This window comes from Myotis myotis, unplaced genomic scaffold (assembly GCF_014108235.1).
Source record: "Myotis myotis isolate mMyoMyo1 unplaced genomic scaffold, mMyoMyo1.p scaffold_m19_p_9, whole genome shotgun sequence".
NCBI lineage: Eukaryota > Metazoa > Chordata > Mammalia > Chiroptera > Vespertilionidae > Myotis > Myotis myotis.
This window is the reverse complement of record NW_023416401.1, coordinates 26,676,843-26,696,588: the sequence shown is the minus strand read 5'-3', so window position 1 is coordinate 26,696,588 and position 19,746 is coordinate 26,676,843. Positions and strand designations below refer to the sequence as shown.

At 51.5% G+C, this 19,746-nt stretch overlaps 1 protein-coding gene across 28 annotated transcripts in view; it reads left to right on the top strand.

Annotated features, from left to right (window-relative positions):
* The window catches only part of ZMYND8 (zinc finger MYND-type containing 8), a 110,064-nt gene that overhangs the window by 74,281 nt on the left and 16,037 nt on the right, over positions 1-19,746 (top strand). For 21 of the 28 annotated variants that reach the window (XM_036321577.1, XM_036321568.1, XM_036321589.1 and 18 more), the window contains 4 exons: positions 8,095-8,247; positions 10,221-10,730; positions 15,127-15,528; positions 17,551-17,741. In XM_036321577.1, the coding sequence (XP_036177470.1) occupies positions 8,095-8,247; positions 10,221-10,730; positions 15,127-15,528; positions 17,551-17,741 (1,256 nt within the window). The remainder of the gene's footprint in view (positions 1-8,094; positions 8,248-10,220; positions 10,731-15,126; positions 15,529-17,550; positions 17,742-19,746) is intronic. The other 7 variants (XM_036321590.1, XM_036321586.1, XM_036321581.1 and 4 more) reach the window with 3 other exon arrangements.

Here is a 19,746-nt window from a genome sequence, read left to right as displayed (position 1 = left end):
GAGAGAGATGGGCGGGGTGGAGGTGGGGAGGAGGCAGTGGTTCGGGGGTGGAAGGGTTAGGGAAGGCCTATTTGAAGGGGAGAGTTGCATGACAAGAAAAACCAGTTGTGTCAGGACGAGGAGGAAGAACATTCCAGAAGGAACAAGAACATTACAGGCCCAAGGGTAAGGATGAACTTCGTGTGTGAGAGGAGGGGCAAGGAGGCCCAGGTGGTGTCCCAGTGGCTGATGGGGAGGTTAGGAGGTGAGGTTAGAGAGCACGGGGCCTGAGGACCCTGGATTGAGCAGTGCAGGATGTGAACTGACTGAGAAGTTCAGAAGGACTCTTGGTTGCTACGTAGACTAGCCCATTCTGTTGTTCGAAAACCTGGCAGTTCCTCCCTCCCCTAAGGGATACTTGCAGGGTCTGGAGACATTTCTGGTTGTCACCCCTGGGGGTGGGGGCTGCTGCTGGCCTCTGGTGGGTAGAAGCCAGGATGCTGTTGACCACCCTACAGTGGATAGTAGGCCGCCACAGCCAGGAATTACTGGGCTGTGCCAGTAACTGTGTTGACAAATTGGATGTGGCAGGAGAAATAGGAGCCAAGGGTTTAGTTTTAGGTTTGTATGTTTGGTGCCCTGAGGCCAGGTCGAGGCATGAGGTGCCATTCGGAGAATCTTGACTATACGTGGGGTGGGCTAGAGCAGTGGTTCTCACAGAGCTGGGCAGGGGGTGCCTGCTACTGGCATTGAGCGATTTAGTGATTGCAGATCAGGGACGCTGTTACACAGCCTACGCTGCCCAGGAAGCCTGCCCCCACCCCCCAACCCCCCAGCAGGGAATTATCTCATCCCAGTGGCGGTAGTGCTGAGATGAAGACCCTGGCCTAGGGCGTAAAGGGCGGGCAGGGGCCCTGGGACACGACCATGGAGACAGGTCAGCAGGAGGGGGACAGGAGCAGTGGACAGGGGCAAGCCGCCCTGTGTGTGTGTGTGGTCCCGGAGGCCTCTGGAACAGGGCTTTCGGAGGTGCTCCAGCGTGACTAGAGCCTGTGGCGGCCGGTGCCTTCCGGGTTCACCTTTTCCTGCAGTGCCCTTTCGGATGGAGAAACGGGTCTGGAGAGGTGGCTTCTGGTGCCCGGATGGCAGAGCCCGAAGGTGGCGGCAGGGCCGGGTCAAGCCTGTGCTCCATGGAGGCCAGTGCCCTGTGCACCCGGTCACCGTCAGGGCCACGCAGGTGTGACTGACCAGTCAGGGGGATGTAGGGGCTCCAGCTCAGATACACTGGTGGGAACCGCTCACTTGAACAAAAAGGCGACCCGTTTGCCGCCTTGGGGAATAGTCACCTCCTCAGCAGTGTGGTTTGCTTTCTCATGCCTTCCTCCCACCTCCACACCCCAAAAAGAACTGCTGTGTGGAGGTGTTCTCACGGTCCCATTTCCTTTTTGCCAGCCATGCATGGCAAGAATAGCTCCTTCCTTAACCCAGGCGGACCGTGGGCATCCTCGTGACACGGGGACTTCCTGTTTGGCCTGACCCACCGTGGGAGTGCGCGCTGCTTCCTGCCTGCGTTTGGGTGGGCGGGCACAGCGGGACCAGGCCTCTCCTTCCCACTGGGGGGGACGCGGGCCTCATTATGTCAGCAGGAGCGGAAGCCTTGGGATGTGGGTGTTTTAGGGCTGGGGTTCCAGTCACCTACTGGAAAGAGAATCAGAGAGGGATCCGTGAGAAGCGCCACGGGTGGGTTGAGAAATGGGAAAGTGGAAGGGGATGCGAAGTATTTTTCCAGGATCCCAGGGAGGGGACCAATGCTTATGGTGTTTCATTATGTCTGTCATCTGTGTGACTACTTGGAGCAGACAGAAGTGCCGGGGATAATGATGACATTATTACATCTAACAAAATATTTAATTAAAAAAATTACACCGAGAAAGGCAAGCTTACAGGAATGGCAAACAGATCAGCGATTGTCGGGTGTGGGGGTTTGGGGACGGTTTGACTGTGATCTCAGGGGGTCAGGGGCAGATGGAATTGTCCTGCATCCTGTTTGTGGTGGGGGTCCCACAAATCTCTGCCAGTGTTAGAACTCAGAGGTGTATCCCCCAAAACGTGAATTTTACTCTCTGCAGATGAAAACGACTCAAAGGTAGGAACTAGCCCCATTTCACAGAAGGCCCAGAGAAGGGAAGTTGCCTACTCAGGGTCACACATGGGTCAAGGTGAAGTTGGGCCTTTCAGACTCAGGCCTGTTTTGCTGTGTAGCTGGAGCTCTTCACTGGGCTACGGGAACTGAAATGCTTCAAGATGCGGCCCTGTTTTGACTTTCATGTGCCCTTGAAAGGGGTTGGGGGTAGAGTGACGATTCGGAATGGGGGATCACACAGAGGACGAGGTGCCTTTTTAAAGGAAGCAGCTCCTACCACTTGAACCTGTGTTGTCAGATTCTGAGTTCTCAGAAAAACAGAAATCCTGATTTTTGTGTGAATTCTCCTAGTTTTAAAAATGTGACGTCGTCGATTTCATCAAAAATAAAAAGAACTCGCCGGAACCGGTTTGGCTCAGTGGATAGAGCGTCGACCTGCGGACTGAAGGGTCCCGGGTTCGATTCCGGTCAAGGGCATGTACCTGGGTTGCAGGCACATCTCCAGTGGGGGATGTGCAGGAGGCAGCTGATAGATGTTTCTCTCTCATCGATGTTTCTAACTCTCTATCTCTCTCCCTTCCTCTCTGTAAAAAATCAATAAAATATATTTAAAAAAATAAAAATAAAAAAATAAAAAGAACTCGACTCGGGCCAAATAAATACGACTAAAAATACGGAAAACCAGCCCATGGGTCATCCATGGTTGCTTGATTACCCTCACAGCTACTGTGCATGAGCGAGGGGAAGGTTTACGCAGACCGCCCTCAGCCTGCTGCCGGCACACAGCCTCTCCTCTCAGCTCCAAACAAACCCTGGAGGATTGTCACGACCCCTCCTGTGGCTTCACCCTCATCGTAGTGAGGACGTGCTGGTGAGACTAGGAGGGAGAGGAGGCCCTGATTCTTGTCTGCATTCCGGTTCCCCTGGCCTGCGAATCCTCATCTCTTATCTCACAGAGGGTGTCTGCTTGTGGCTGGACACACCCAGCAGTTCCGGGGCCTGCTTGTGACAAAATGTGCTTTGCTGCTCTCCCCACGGTGGGCGCCGGTGCCGCCCAAGCAATGGAGCGTGTCTGCTTGTCTGTTCCTCCCGGTGGCTGCCGGGAGGCGTCCTTCCTTTCTCACACAAAGCAGGGCCTTGGCAGCCAGGCATCCGAGAGCCGGATGCAGAGCAGGGCCTGGGTCTCCCAGAGGTGGTCTTGGTTTTGTTTTTTGCAGTGAGTGCAGTGAGGAGGGTCTCTGCCTGGCTTTCACGGCCAGGAGACCGTCTGCTGGGGTCTCCTGTCTGAATGTTGTTCCCCGAAGGACCTGCCATTCTGTGGCTCCTGGAAGTCCATCCGGTAGAGTCTCCGGCAGCTTTGGAACAAAGGAGTTTTGTTTTATTTTTCCTCCCTTTTTTTTGTTTTAACTGAAAAAAGAAGTGGTTATATTTCTCTTTTAAAAAGCTTTATTGGTTTTGTTTTGGTTAATCCTCACATGAGGACATTTTTTCCATTGCTTTTCAGAAAGAGTGGAAGGGAGGGAGGGAGGGAGGGAGGGGGAGAGAGGGAAAGAGGAACATGGATGTGAGAGAGACATCGACTTGTTGCCTCCTGCACGTGCCCCGACTTGGCAGGAGCAAACCCGCAACCCAGGTCCGTGCTCTTGATCGGGAATTGGACCCGGGATCCTTCAGTGCTCAGGCCGCCACTCTAGCCAGGGCTCCCGTGTTTTTATGAGCAGTGAATGCACACGGTGAGAGAAAGTTCACAGGACAGAACGATGTGGAATGAAAAGCCATCCTGGCTGCAACCCTCTGATCACCTGCCTCTGTATCCGCTCCTCACAGGTGCCCGCTGTGTTTTAGTCGCTGTGGAGAGCTCGCCTAGGTACATCCCAGTGGTTCTCAAACTGGGTGATTTTTGTCCCTCGGGCATGGTACAATGTCTGGAGCCATTTTTATTGCCACAACTGGGATGTGGGTGCTACTGGCACCTAGGGGTGGAGGTCAGGGTTGCTGCTAAACATCCTACAATGTGCAGGGCAGCCCGCCCTCCCACTGCCACTGCCCCCAACAGAGACCTGTCTGGCCCCAAATGTCTTAAGTGCCAGCATTGAGAAGCCCCAAGAACACAGGTGTATTCATATCTATCCTCCGTTTCCTTCTTTCTCCCCCACACCAGTGCTAGAGTGCGCTACCGATTGTGCCCTTCTCAGTAAGCGGCTGGCTGTCCGAGCAGTGCGCGGGGATCTGCTACGTTTCAGCAGCTGCATTTTAGTGCATTTCAAGGTGAACTGCACCTTATTTATCCAGGCACTTAGTTATGGACTCTAGGTTGTTTCCCCTGCCCCCACCCCCCCCTTTTTTTTTTTTTTGCTGTTGATAACAGCTGTGATAAAGACCCTTTACCCACATGGGAGTGTGTATCCACAGGATGAATTCCTAGAAGTGGAACCCGGGTCAGAGGCCACGTGCAGCTGATGTTTGGCTGTCCAAACAGCCAAATTGCCCTCTAAAGGGGCTCTTCCCATCTGTGCTCCCTCCAGAAATGTAGGATCGTGCCTCTTCCTCTAGCGTGGGTTTTTTTGTTTTTGTTTTTGTTTTAAATATATTTTATTGATTTTCTACAGAGAGGAAGGGAGAGAGATAGTCAGAAACATCAATGGGAGAGAAACATCAATCAGCTGCCTTCTGCACCCCCCCACTGGGGATGTGCCCGCAACCAAGACACATGCCCTTGACCGGAATCGAACCCGGGACCCCCCAGTCCGCAGGCCGACGTTCTATCCACTGAGCCAAACCGGCCTCGGCTAGCGTGGGTTTTTTAAAAAAAATTCACTGTTTCCATTTGTAGCCTGAGCTGTCTTCACATCAGCTGAAAAGTTCAAAGTGTTGGCAGCAAAGGTGGATTCGGAAGATACACCCGATATAGAAGGGCAGGGGTGGAAAGAGTTGCCTGGGAGCTAAAGGAGAGAGCAGCCCTTCTCTGCTCTCTGCGGGGGAGAGTCAAGTGCAGCTGAAAGTTTCAGAAAGATGATCACATGTGGCTAAACTGAAGCTCCGCTCCCAGGGTCCTGACCCCAGCCCCCCGGCTTGTGGTCGTTTCTTGTCAGAATAAACATTATAGCAGCATATGGACGCGAGCAGCCTTATTTTGTAAAATGCGGCCCTTTGCCTTTTCATTCCTCTCTATTATGAGGTGTATGTAGGTCTCTTTCTATGAACCCTAACGTTTAGAAGTGTGGTTTTGTGTGTCAACACAGATACGCCAGGGTTCAGGCAGATCATGAGGAGTTTTCTTCACTCACATTGGTCTAACACAGGGTTCTCAACCTTAGCTGCCGTCAGCATCGCCCAGGGAACTTTTAACATATCAATGCCCAGGCTGTACCCCAGGCCAGTCTCGGGGGTGGTGGAGGGGTGGCCAAGGCATTAGGATTTTTTTTTTTTTTTGAAGCTCTACAGGTAATATCTATGTGTAGCCCGGTTAGCAGTCACTGGGACTCATACCGGTGATGGCACATTTTGTAGCCTGCAGATCAAATCTGGCCCCCCCACCTGCTTTTTGAATAAAGTTTTATTGGAACGCAGTCATACCCATTTGTTTACATATTGTTTCTTTTCGCTTTTGCACTAAATCCTGCATTGTATGGTCCATACAGTTTCTTCCTCTCTGGCCCTTTACAGAAAAAGTTTGCTGACCCCTGGGTATAGTAAGCGTGCTTTTCTGTCACTGCTATATGGAACCGATGAACGGTACGAGAATGTTATTGAGGACATTGATGAGCATATCACTTGGGTAGCAACCCTCCTCCCGCCCCACCTCACAGTATTTCTGTGAGATGCTTCTTTTCTAGCTTAGGCTTGAAAGAGCTGCCTTTTCCCTCTGGAATCCAGTATGCGTCCTCCTTTCTGAGAACAGAAATGACCAGGCAGACCTCATAGTCTCCCTTTTGCTGTCACATTTGGAGCTTCAATATTAAGTCCTTACGTCCTGTTTGTACTGTCTTTATTTGTGTCTGTTTTTCTTGTTTCCCTGGTCCTCCGCCGCCGCCTTCTCCTTCTTGCTGTTTGATCACTGTTTCCCTCTGTCCTAGCTTTGTAAGTGCTTCTGCAGTAAATTCTTTCCCTCCAAAGTGGCCGTGCACTCACACCTGTGAGCGTCTCCAGTCCCAGTGCTGCCGGCTCTCTGAAGAGGCCCTGGTCAGCGCGTGCGTACACACACGCACGAACACACACACACACACACACACACACACACACACGGCTGTTTCTCAGGATGCTGTCACTCTTGGAATCTCCCTGGCAGCCCACTCCGAGTGTTTTTGGGCAAAGGGCCTTCCTCATCCTAGAGGAGGCCTCGTTGTGGTGATAAAATCAACTCTGAGCAATTTGTTGCTCTGGTCACCTGTGTTGGGTGGGGCATTTGGGAGGCCACCTGCGGTCACTTTAAAGGAAGGAGTCTGAGCGTGCATGTGGGGAAGTGGCCTGTTCCTGAGCGAAGGAGAAGGTTTGTGAGTCAAATCGGAAAACAAAACAAAATCGAAGGGAGAGAGTGAAGGCTTTGAACAGCCCTTGTGGTCCAGCTCTCACTCTGTATCCTGGGCCTTTAACAGCCTGGGCGACGGAGGCGGCCTTTGGGTGGGTGTAGCAGGGAGATGAAGGGGAGTCGGGGAGTGAGCTCTGAGCTGGTGCAGACAGGCTCCGTGGTAGCTTCTCTGTGTCCTTGACTCGATGCCACATGCTTTCTGACTGCTTTTCTGGGATCAGTCTGGGTGGGGCATATGCCCACATTCTCAGCTGGGGGTTGGTCAGAGGGTGGCAGGCAGGATGGGCAGTGCTGCTCCTGCCTGCGAATCTCCCGTGCATCTGGGCCTTTGCACCCACCTTCATCTGTCCCCTTCTGTTTCCAGGACACTAGAGGAGGCAGGGAAGGAATTCCAGAAATGCAAACTCGCCTTGGCCTGTGTGGCTCAGTTAATTGTGCATCATCCTGAGCACCGAAAGGTTGTGGGTTCGATTCCTGGTCAGGGCACATGCCCAGGTTGTGGCTTGATACCGGTTAGGGGGTATGCAGGAAGCAGCTGATTGATGTTTCACCTCTCACATTGATGTTTCTCTCTCCCTCTGCCTTCCTCTCTCTCAAAATCAATAAAAAAATCTTTTTTTTTTTAAAAAAAGACTTATCAAAGAATACTAAAGGCAAAATCATCTGCATTTAAAGAAGGAAAAGAAAAAGAAATGCAAACGCATGGAATCTGGTCCAGTTGCTCTTATAAAGAGCCCATGGCCGAGGGGGGTGGGGGCAGGACCTCGGCCGAGTGAGTCATCAGCAGTCGGAGGCCTTTGCCTGGGACTGTGGTGAGGAGCTCGGACTCCTCTTACCTGAGTGAGAGGACACAGATGTAATATCCAGGGCTAATCTGTTTCCCTTCCCAAAGAGAGCTACAGCAGGCTGGCTGGCTGGCTGGAAGGTCTGCCTCTTTTTCTAGTTTTCTCTGCCTTTCCAATTTACGCTCCAGACCAGGTTGAGGAAGAGTGAAGAGTGACGCTTCTGTGATCAGTGAGGAGCCCGGGCTCCCCGTTATCAGCGTGTTCTCAGAGGGGCTCGGCGTCTCTCGGGTACAAGCCTCTCTGATGTGGCCTTGGGGTGAAAGCGCAGTCTGGCCAGACGGGTGCCACTTGCTCTGCTAATACTGAGATTGAGCTCAGGACGCTAACCTTTGGCGTTCGAGATTCCCTGACGATGCGGAGCTCCACCGACAACCATCTGGCTGGGACGGCGCGTCTTAAATACTGAGTAAACCTGCCAAGTGTTTTCTTGGGCTGCTGTCTCCCAAGTCAGCCCGTGTCATCGAGCCGGGGGTATTGCTGGGACAAATGACAAAAATGTTTTAGGTCTTTCCCCTCCCATGTTCTAAAACGTGTTGTTTGCGAGTTGTTTGTTCGTCCTGTAATGCCTGGTCTGACGAGGGCGGGACGGTATCTTCCAGATCGAAGCAAGGCCGAGATGGACTTGAAGGAGCTGAGCGAGTCCGTCCAGCAGCAGGCTGCCCCCGTGCCTCTCATCTCTCCCAAGCGGCAGATCCGCAGCAGGTTCCAGCTCAATCTTGACAAGACGATAGAGAGTTGCAAAGCACAACTAGGTATGTCTTTGGTTTGCTTTCATCATCACCAGCAGCAGCAGCAGCATTTGTGGGGACACCACCCAGGAGAAGTCAGAGGTGGATCCTGGCTGCTTCGAACCCTGAGCTGTTTGCTCAGCTAACACATATTTCCACTCGTGGCAACATATTTCAGATTGGCTAATTGTTCGGACAGGCTCTTTGAACTCCTCTGAATTTGTTCTTAGGTTGTGGCAGCCTGCAGGTGCCAGGTGCAGGTGCTCTAGGAGCAGACTGGTCCTCCCGCGTCTGCCTCTGTGCACCCTCTCAGTGCATGTCAGTGTCCTGGCGTCAGGATCAGGTTTGCCCTGCCAGTGTCTGACACAAAGCCTTCTCCTCCAGACGGGGCCTCCTCACCCAGCAGACCCATCTTGCCTCTGTACCTATAGCCTCCCTCCCTCTTTCCCCACACTGTCTGCCTTCACCTCCTCCAGGAAGTCTCCTCCGACTGCTCTCCCTATCTGCCCGCCTACTTGGATACGTCATTGCTTAGAAGCAACAGTGGTCCCTTTCTGTGGGGGGTCTCCCTCCCAGTCTAGGCTGGCAGCTCATCGAGGGCAGGGAGGTCGCCTTAGGAGGATTTGCATTCTTCAAGGTACTTGGTCTTGTGCACATAGGAATGCTCTGGAATATTGGTTGAATAAGTAGATAAAGGAGGGCATTTATAAAGAAGTAGGGGATGGCTGGGCCTGAGAGAGCCACTCCATGTGAGGTTTATGTGTTGGTGGGGGCCTTGGACCTTTGGGTGAGCAAGGAGATGTGGTTTGGAGTCATCTGGGCTGTGATCGGAGAGCATTCCTTGTTGGGTTGCCTGTTTTTGGTTAGGACACTGATTGGCAAGGATGAAGTCTTGCAGTCCATTTAAATATCTCTCTTGATTCCCTCCACACATGTGGTCTAACTCCTTGATTTATTATTGTTGTTGATGAGAATTTTAATATTTCCAGTCATGGAGTGTTTCCTATGCACCCTGCACGGTGCTAAGGAAGCACCGCACAGAGATTGTCCTGGGAGATCGATACCATTATCAGTCCCATTTTGCAGGTGAAGAAACTGAGGCTTAGAGAGGGAGGTCACTCGTTCAGGGTTACACTGCGAATGAAAGCAGTGGCGCAGGATTTGAATTCCTGTCCTTTGGGCTCTAGTACCCAAGCTTTTCCTGTCACGCGTGTGGTCATGCCCTCCTGCTTGTCCTCCTTATGTCTGACCATTAGCTACAGCAGCAGAAGCCCTTTACCTCGCGGGCCTGTCAACCAGAGTGGCCAGGTTCTGTTCTCTCAGCAAAAGCCTGCCAGCTTGATTTCTGTGTGAAATCCCCTGATTTGTGAATTGGGCAATAAGTTCCAAATTAAAAAGCAAGAGCAAACAACAAACTACCCTGTGGGCCCAACCATTGCTTCCCAAATAGAATGTGCTGGTGGTCAGATGTGGCTCCCGGGCTGTGAGTTTGCAGTCTCCGCTTTAAGACTTTGGCTTGTTTCTTTGCGCGCTGGACACTAAGGGCGAAAGGCATTTGTGCTTTGGGAATGTGTGAGAACAGTACTTGGTGAGTCAGGAGCCCAGGGTTTTCTTTGTGTCCTAGGGACAAGGGATTGCTGTAGGCCTCTATTTTCTATTCTGTAAAATGGATCCATTTTAAGTGTCTCTCTGGTGTTCCCTTCCATCTCTCCCATTTCCTGTATCCCAATTAGTTATCAATACTGCAAAGATTTAGCTCCCGGATTTATGTTGTTTGGTCCCACGTTGTCTTCGGAACCCTCTCCGAACACAGGTTCCGTTTGTCAGCAGACTTCAGGGGCACCTGGTTCACTGCTCACCACCCCAGGCCAGTGTGATGCGATTTGAAATGTTTTCTTTCTTTATTTCCAGCGTTTGGCGTGGAAAATGTTTGCGTTTTTGGTCCTGCTCTTTATGTTGTGACTACGCCACATGCTGGGTTTTCTTTTTGAATTTAGGCATAAATGAAATCTCGGAAGATGTTTACACGGCCGTAGAGCACAGCGATTCGGAGGATTCTGAGAAGTCAGACAGTAGCGATAGTGAGTATATCAGTGATGATGAGCAGAAGTCCAAGAATGAGCCGGAAGACGTGGAAGACAAAGAGGGTGCTCAGTTGGACAAAGAGCTGTCTGCTGTCAAAACAAAGCCCAAGCTGGCCAGCCCGGTGGAGATTAAAGAGGAGCTGAAAAGCGCTTCGCCCCCCAGCGAGAAAGCAGACCCCGGCTCAGTCAAGGAAAAGGCCAGCCCCCCGCCTGAGAAGGACTTCTCCGAGAAAGCCAAACCCTCGCCTCACCCCACAAAGGATAAGCTGAAGGGGAAGGATGAGACGGATTCCCCAACGGTCCACTTGGGCCTGGACTCTGACTCGGAGAGCGAACTTGTCATAGATTTAGGAGAAGACCATTCTGGGCGGGAGGGTCGGAAAAACAAGAAGGAACCCAAAGAACCATCTCCCAAGCAGGATGGTAAGTGACGCTCCCAGTTCCCGGTTTCTTGGTTTGGTTTCCAGTGCCACCATTCCTTTGTGTGACCCTCTAACGTCAGCACAGGAGACAGAGCAGAGCTGTGATTGGCTCACGGTCACCTCGCTGGCCACCTGATAGGACCAGGACTTCAACTGGGCCTGCCCTCCCTCCCCTCCCCTGCTCAGGACTCAGCATGGATGGTTTTGAGTTGAGAAAAGTCCCTTAGAAAATAAGTTGCTCCTGGTAGTCAAGTTATTCTTCGCCTAAGCAACTTCTCCCCTGGTACGTTTTTTTTTTTCATTTTCTCGAAGTATTTGTCAACATTTAGACATTTGACAAGATTGAAATTGTTAGGAGTGTTTCCTTTGAAGATTTTGATAAGTTTAGCTCCCCTTCCTCCCCCTCATGCTGCCCAGGCACCTCAGCGTGCGTTTTCTTACCAGAACCTGACACCATTTGGTAGGTGGTGCCAGGATGGTGAGCACTTCTTGGGGCACTAGAATTCCAAGGCGCACTGCGGGGTGCACACCTGAATCGGTCTTCACCATCTTTGCACTTAACCCATCTGATGCCGGGGATTTCAGCTCGGGGGCTACTGGCCTTTTGTGCCGCATAGCGCCTTGTCCTGTGCAGTGGGGGTGGTGAGCGGCATCCCTGGCTGCTCCCTGCTGGGTGCCCGTAGCACCTGCCCGGTTGAGGCCATTCAAAGCGGCTTGACATTGCCAGATGTCCCCTGGAGGCAAACTCTGCCCCGGTGGGAATCGCTGCCTGAGCCTCGGCCTGCTGTCATTGCTGCCATATAGCCTGGACCAGCCGTGGCCGCCGAAGCCGGCGGAGCCCATGCACGTTGACAGACCCCCAGAAGGAACGTCTGAGTGATTTGCAGGGTGTCCTTCCCATGGACAAAGCAGTCCGCGCATTTTTCAGTTGGGGTGGCAAATGGGTCGTGCGGAGAACCAACACGCCCAAGAAAGACTGGAGAATTCCCTGGGGGGCTCCGAAGACCCTTGCCTGAGGACACATTAGAGACGTAGCCATAGGGACTGTGTGAGGAACTTGAGGGACTGCGGGTTTCAGCTTTGACTGTGTCCATCTTCTGATAGGACCTAGCTGCCGACCCAGGCCCTTGAGTAAGATGACATTCTATGCCCCTGGGCATTTCTGAGCCCGGCAGCTTGAAAGGCAAGTCGGGGACGGGCCTTGAGAATCTGTCCTCGGTGGTTAATCAGCCGAGCTGCTCTGGAACCTGCACCCTGCAGGTCATCACAAGAGGCCGAGATGTCCCTGGATGGTGCAGTGGAGGGAGAGGGAACAGCTGGGGGCACAGGAAGGATCAACCACCACACCATCCCCGAGCCATCTCTTAGATTTATGGATGGTGTCTGAAAAATGTGATCCTGTAGCACAGTGGTTCTCAACCTTCCTAATGCTGCGACCCTTTAATACAGTTCCTCATGTTGTGGTGACCCCCAACCATAAAATTATTTTCGTTGCTACTTCATAACTGTAGTGTTGCTACTGTTATGAATCGTAATGTAAATATCTGATATGCAGGATGTATTTAGGCGGCCCCTGTGAAAGGGTCGTTCAACCCCCAAAGGGATCGTGACCCACAGGTTGAGAACCGCTGCTGTAGCGGAATGGGGTTTGAGGGGCCTCCTCTGCTGTTTCAGAGGGAACAGTAGGAGCAGCCTTTGTTCCACCTGAGGGACCAGTTGGGTGCAGATGGGAGTGCTCCTATGAATGTTGTATTTATACTGTTCCTTTCTTTCTGGAACAAATCTTTTGACTGATTGGTTTAGTGCCTCTTCCTCTTCCAGAAAGGATTTGGCGAGAGTACATAATCATGAGATAAAGTTGGGTTTTCATTTTTGCTGTGAGCTTCCTAGCAGTCAAAGCAAAAAGGGAAACACAGTCCCTTAAAAGGTGTCACAGTTTCCAAAAAATAAAAAAAATTCCATTGATTAGATGAAGTAGACATCTGAGGGAAGTTTCTTGCACTAACATCTGAGCGAAATTTCTCCAGGAACCCCCGAGTGTTGGGGGGATTAAGCTGAAGATGATTATAAAACATTATTCAGTCAGAGCAGGTCCTTACAGGTGGGGCAGAACCGACTGGTCTTACATCCAGATCCCCCTGATGGTGGTTTGGGTCTTGAAGAATCGGCTTCATGTCGAACTTTGCATTAGAACATCTTTTCAATGATGTGCTTTTACTTATAAATTTATTAAAGTGAAGGGCATTTTGGAGTGTGCTGTGGTGACCTCCAACTCACCTGCAGGTAGGAATGCAGCTGGTGCGTAGGAATCCTCAAATAGTAAAACAGCTTTTACCGCTAGTGATCTCAGGCAGAGGCAAAGGGAGTTCACTTGGAGACCTTTGCTCTGCTTACCTGTAACATCACAGATTCCCATCCTTCTCTTACAAGGTCCTGTATGCACACGACAGTGACCAAGCTCTGGAATAAGTAGATGAGCTTGATGGGCGATTTCTGGTGTGCGGGCCTTTCAGAGATTCACCCTTTGTTGGGCTATAAGTGATGGATCAGACACTCTGAATTTCTAGGACAGATGGAATTTCCCACAGCTTCTTTTTTTTTTTCTTCTTCTCTATAAATCATCAGAATCCCCTAGAAATGAAATATTTTAGTGTCTGAAGGATAACCCCCAAAGAGTACTTGGAGGCTGGAATCTTTTCAGATTGCACACTCCTGGTTTTTATTTGGGAAAACGGGCCAGGCATGATTCCTGCACAACTGTTACCATAGGCAGAGCCCTGAGAGAGAACAGGACCCTTCCTGTGGTTGCCCTTTGCACCGGGGAGGATTCGGCTAGCTCGTCAGCAAGAACAGCATATTATTTGGTCACATGGCAGGAAAGGGGAGGTATTGAAGGCCCTTCTGCAGGTTGGACATCCTGCTGGCCCCCTGCCCCTGTGGGCTTTTAGTAGCGCCTGGTTCCAAGCCACCTGTGCTAGAAGGGCAGGGGCTCTGGGGCCCAGGGTCGGGTGCCCTGGAAAAGGATTGGGGCTCCTCACTGTAGGAAGAGTTCCCCATCCAGCCCCACCCTGTGCTCTTGCCCTTGAACTTGGCTGAGGATCAGGAGGGCCAGCCAGATGTGATAACCACCAAGAAAGCCCCCAGTCAGAAAAGTCAGCTTATCTTTTCTTCTTAATTTCCTTGGAGATCCCCAAACCCATAATAGCTCACCGAGCATCTCCCTGAGAAGCATAGCCAAGCGCAGATCTTCCCCAGGTGATATCAATCTAAAAAGACAGGCTGAGTCCTCGTGGAAAGAGGTTTGGTGTCCAGGCACATTGTCAGGTTGGGGTGCTGACTTGCACCTGTGCTTTGCGTGTGATCCTCAGGGATTCCTCTCCCCGGTGGCTGGGACCCCTTTACAAGTGGCGCCCTCACGTGGTCATCCCCTTTGCAGCGCTCAGCGCTCCTGGCTCTCATCTGCCTGCTGGCCACTCCTCACCGCCTACCGTCAGTCACCGCAGTGCAATGCTCCCTGTTCCTAAGTACATCTTGGCGAGTGCTGTTCCGCTCCAAATTCTCATCTCTGCCTGTTGAAATGCTGCTCCCTGGCCCCACAGCCCAACTCCTCCCAGAAGACATACTCCATAATACGGCTTTTCTCAAACTTCAGACATTCACGGTGGTGGTTTGTTGTCATTCCCAAATCCTGCTTGTATAATTACTGACTTAATATTTTTATTTGAAGCAAGCTACTCTTTAAAAAAAAATCTAAGCCTATTTTAGACTTAAACGTGCCACCTCACAGTAGCGAAAGTAGTAGTGTGTGCTATACCTAAAATACAAGCCAGGGAAGTACACAGTCAACACACAGTCCAGGTCCGGAAGTCTAGGTAAATACCACTGTGTTGGGAGGGCTCTGGTCTTGGGCGGGTTCCTTTTGAGTTAGGTGTCAGGGCTCCACCATGCTGGAGGGACTCGGGAGAGATGACAAGGATACCTTTACTTCGGAATGATTTAATGTGACTCTTGGGCCGTTGGGAAGCCACCAGGTCTCCCAGGCACCTGTGTACCTAGCCAAAGGGCTCCTCTTGATCTCTGGATTCAGTTGGGCTGGGTCTTTCTCAGGTGCTTACCCAAGTCTCACTTTGGAAAACAAGACGGTTGCAGCCAACCAGCCCAGGAGTTCATGGGCAGCTTGAGGGCAGGGCCTGGGTCACCTGTTTCCCCCAGGGGCCTTGGCATGCATGTCTCCAAGGTGAGGCGCTGAGGAGATAAGGTGAGAATGTGCTCCTGGGCATGCACTGAATTTGCTGGTCATTTCTGGCCTTAGGTTGTTTCCCTGAGAACTTGCTGGCGGAGAGGCCCTGCCGGCAAACCTGACTCAAGTCCACTTTTTGTTTATTTTTTCCACGCAGTGACTCTAGTTGTAGCTAAAGCTCCACCACTGTCCACTGCGGCCGGCAGCCAGTCTCCCCCCGAAACGCCGGTCCTCACCCGCGCGTCCTCCCAAACTCCCACGGCTGGTGTCACGGCCACCACCAGCACCACGTCCACGGTCACGGCCCCGGCGGCCACCGCCACCGCCACCATCACGGGAAGCCCAGTGAAAAAGCAGAGGCCGCTTTTACCGAAGGAGACTGCGCCGGCCGTGCAGCGGGTCGTGTGGAACTCCTCAAGTAAGTTTCAAACGTCCTCCCAAAAGTGGCACATGCAGAAGATGCAGCGCCAGCAGCAGCAGCAGCAGCAGCAGCAAGGCCAGCAGCAGCAGCCTCAGTCTTCCCAGGGGACGCGATATCAGACCAGACAGGCTGTGAAAGGTACCAGCCCCCCTTCTGCTCTCCGTGGCACCCCGGCCCTCTGTGCCACCTCGACAGGAGACACAAAACAGAAACCGTTGTTTTATTTTTCTCAGTTCCCCTTCGTTTCCTGGCCACGGCAGCCCCAAGGCCATGCACATTCCACTTGGCATTATTTTTAAAAGTTGTTTCGCAACTCGCATTTTTTACATTTGTTTCCATTTTTTTTTTTTCATTTTGCAAACAATACATGTGCATATTCTCGAGATACTGGCACACGTCTACTGTTCCGATCGACTGACCTTTCATTTTATGCGTCTCAGCGGCCACTGTGAACCGTACAACCTTTTTTATGCATGTCTGCATATATATTTATACATATATATGACTCTTCATAAAAACACTACTTTTTTTTCCTTTTTTTCTTTTTTACAACATGAAAATGGTACCATTGTCTTTCACCCATCAGCATGTTTTGGAGGTCTGTCCACGTCCGTACACACAGCGCCCCCTTGCTCTTTCCGACTGCTGCATAGCGTTCCCTGGTTTGTGTGAAGGCTGCTTCCTGGTTTTATCCTGGGAGCAGCGCTGCGATGCATGCCGTTGTGTGCGTTCCCTGTGCACACCTGTCGTGAACCTTTTGGTGTTATTTTGGAAAGAGTGCAGTGAGAAGTTGGTAGCAGAGGCTACCTTACTGGCGAGGAATTAGCCACATCCACAGGAAGAGCCAGCATCAGAAACCAGTTGCTGAAGGTGCAGAATAAAAATCTCTTCTGGCCGTGCAGGGCGCTCCATCTGGAGCTGACAAAGGGGATGCCCGTTTGCTCAGCTTTTGTGAGCGCCGGCGTAGATCTTACTCCACGGGGCACCTGCACCCAAGGTTGGGCTCCTTCACTGAAACTCTTGTGTAGTGAGTGCACCCTAGTGATTAGGACTCTTTTTTTTTTTTTTTTGAGTTTCTCTCTCTCTATCTTTTTTAAATTGACCTTAGAGGGGAAGTGAGGGGGAGAGAGAGAGAGAAGTATTGATGTGACAGAAACATTGCTCGTGCTCTGACCAGGGATCGAACCTGCCATCTGCTGGTACGGGATGACGCTCCAACCAACTGAGCCACACCAGCCAGGGCTAGTCGGACTCTTAGGAGTAGCATCAGGACAGGATGTTAAAAGGCAGCCAGCCAGATCTTGCATTGGGCTCCCCAGTAGAAACCCTTCCAAGACTGGGGAGCAGGAACACTGGGCGATTGCACGGGCAAAGTTGGGGTAAAACTGGTTTGATCTCACCTTTTAAAGTGTTGATCGGGTCCTGAGATAGAGATGGCGGGTCCCAGGCTTCTGCCTTCGGACCCCAGGAGCATTCCGAGCTTAGGCTAGAAGGCGGCCCAGTGCTGTGGTTCTCAATTTGCACGTTGTCTTGTGTCAAAGACCAGCAAAGCTGGACACTAGTTGAAGTGGGAGGGACAGAATTTAATCGGCAGTGTCCTGCTGCAATAGGGAAAGAAGTCCATTGTGAACTTTGATTTGTACAGAGGTGACTGGGTGTTTTAAAAGGAGGACGAGGGAATAGCAAGGGGGGTGAGTGGGGACTCAATAGAGTCAGGGAAGTGAAATTTTACAAAAAGTGGGAGGTGGGGTTGGTCCATGTGAAACCACCTGAATTTGCTGACTGGTACCTATCGAAGCGAGGCCCTTCTTCCCACAGAGCTGGGAGACGGGCCTCATCGGTAGGTGTTGGCTGGAACAGCCATTTATTTGGGTGGCCTTGAGTTTTCTCAGGGAGGCTGGGTCACCTGAGGGATGCTGTCTGGAGCCCTTAGAGGCCATGGTAAGCCTGTTGAAGTCTTTACAGACTACATTCGAGGATTAGTCGAGAGAGGGCGCGGAGCAGCCTGGCTGGAGTTTGGTTAGGAGAGCGACTCTGTCCCCTGAGAGTGAAAGCTCGCAGGTGTCTATCGGTTTCCCGCCCTCACCACAGCTGCGCGTGGGGACCGTGGGGACGGCCCTTCCTGCAGCCAGGGCTGACCGAGACCCTTTGTTTCCCCAGCTGTCCAGCAGAAGGAGATCACGCAGAGCCCGTCCACGTCCACCATCACCCTGGTGACCAGCACTCAGTCGTCACCCCTGGTCACCAGCTCGGGGGCCACCAGCACCCTGGCCTCTTCAATCAACGCAGACCTTCCCATCGCCACTGCCTCCGCCGACGTCGCCGCGGACATCGCCAAGTACACTAGCAAAGTGAGTGCCAGCAGGCACCCGGCGGGCGGGCGGTCAGGGGTCCCGCTTCCTGACGGGTACTGTTTGGGGCACGACCTCCCAGCTCTCAGGGGCTGTTTAGGAGAGCAGGCCCCGTTTTCACTGAGGAGCTCCAAGACTGAATTCTCCCCTTTGGGCCTGACGTTGGCCCTCCGCAGAGACATGTAGACTAGACTAACCCTTACTCTGAGAGAGCTCAGATCCTAAAGCCAGTACCTCACAGGACGGCGATGGCCTAGAGTCAGAATTACCCTTCAGCACGGAGTCGCTCATGACGGACAGGTTTTCCTTAACGGCGGGAACAAGTTTCTGATCCTTCAGTTAACAACAGACTTAGGGTTGGTTTGTTTTGCATTTTGAAGCCACATAGAACCAAAGTGATAGAGGCTTAAATGTGAGGCATGCAAGGTATGATGCCCGCACCTAGGTTTTTCCAGGAACCAAGAGGACGGGAAGGAAGGCGCGCGCGCTCTCTCTCTCTCTCTCTCTCTCTCTCTCTCTCTCTCTCTCTCTCTCTCTCTCGACTGGCCCATCCTCGGGGCGGAGTCCTTGTTGAGTGGTGTGGAGGCGGGATTCCCACTGGGGGTGTTCTCTCAGCGAGGTGTTTTTCTTTTCTCTCTTGATTTGCCAAGGGCTCTTATGCTCTTGTTGAATCGGGCGAATAAAACATGGAGATCTCGGCGACCTCTGTGTGTGCTCTGCGGTGATGCGCAGGCACGTTCCAGCAGACCTCTCGGTGGTGAGAACCACCATCGGAATGTCAGGTGCACAGTAGGTGGTTGGTGCCGAGCTGCTGAATGGGTGCCTGTTGTTCCCTAACTTCTCATCGTGGGTGTCACTGGCAGTAACGGTTAGTAGTAGTTAGTGAGTGTTAATCTAACGATGCAGTAAGTTAAGTAGGTAAATATAAAAATGTACTCTTTAAGGGTAAGTAAATTGGTTACTAGTGAGTAAACTATTTCGTTTATAGAGAGAGTGGGTGGAACTAGTTAAGAACAGTTGTTTCTTGAATTCTTGAAGTCTTATTTATAATAAAGTGTTGCTGTTATGTTGTGTTAAAGGTAGAATCTTTTTCAATTCTGGTGGCATGAAACATATAGACCTAATGTTTTACCAGTGAGTTTTTGTTGTTCATCTAAAAAAATTCCTTCTCTCAAGGAATTATGTTAGTTACCTGTTGCTGCATAACAAATGGCTACAACTTCTCACAGGCTTCTTATCAGTTTGTGTGGGTAAGGCTCAGTGGGTCCTTCCTCAGGCCTCGGGCTGCGCGCAGTCCTAGGGTCGGAGTTTCGCCTGAAGGTTTTATAGGGAAGGATCCCCTTTCCCCCCTCAGTTCCCAGCTGGTTGTGCCCTGAAGGCCCCCCCTTGCTGTGTGGGTCTTCCCCACATGGCAGCTCGCTCCACCAAAGCCAGGGAGAGAGAGCCTGTGAGCAAGATGGACGTTTCCATCTTATGTAGCATCGTCACAGGCATGACACCCACGACCTTCTTCATCGATGAGAAGGTCACCAGGCCGACCATCTTGGAGTCTGTCGTACTGGCTAAGATGATAGCAGCAACAGCTTATGTGTGCATGGCTTGTACTGTGGGTTCCACACTGTATGTTTTTGTATGTGGCTTAGTTTTACTCTTAATGACAAATTGATGGGGTGTGAGTACTGTTACCATCCCCATTTCATAGATGAGAAAACTGAGGCCCAGCGAGGTTATGCAACTTGTCTAGGGCCACACAGTTAGTGAGTGGTTGGACGGGGATTTGAAGGGTAGCAGCCAGGATCTAGACCAGTGATGCCGAACCTTTTGAGCTCGGCATGTCAGCATTTTGAAAAACCCTGACTTAACTCTGGTGCCGTGTCACATACAGAAATTTTTTGATATTTGCAACCATAGTAAAACAAAGACTTATATTTTTGATATTTATTTTATGTATTTAAATGCCATTTAACAAAGAAAAATCAACCAAAAAAATGAGTTCACGTGTCAC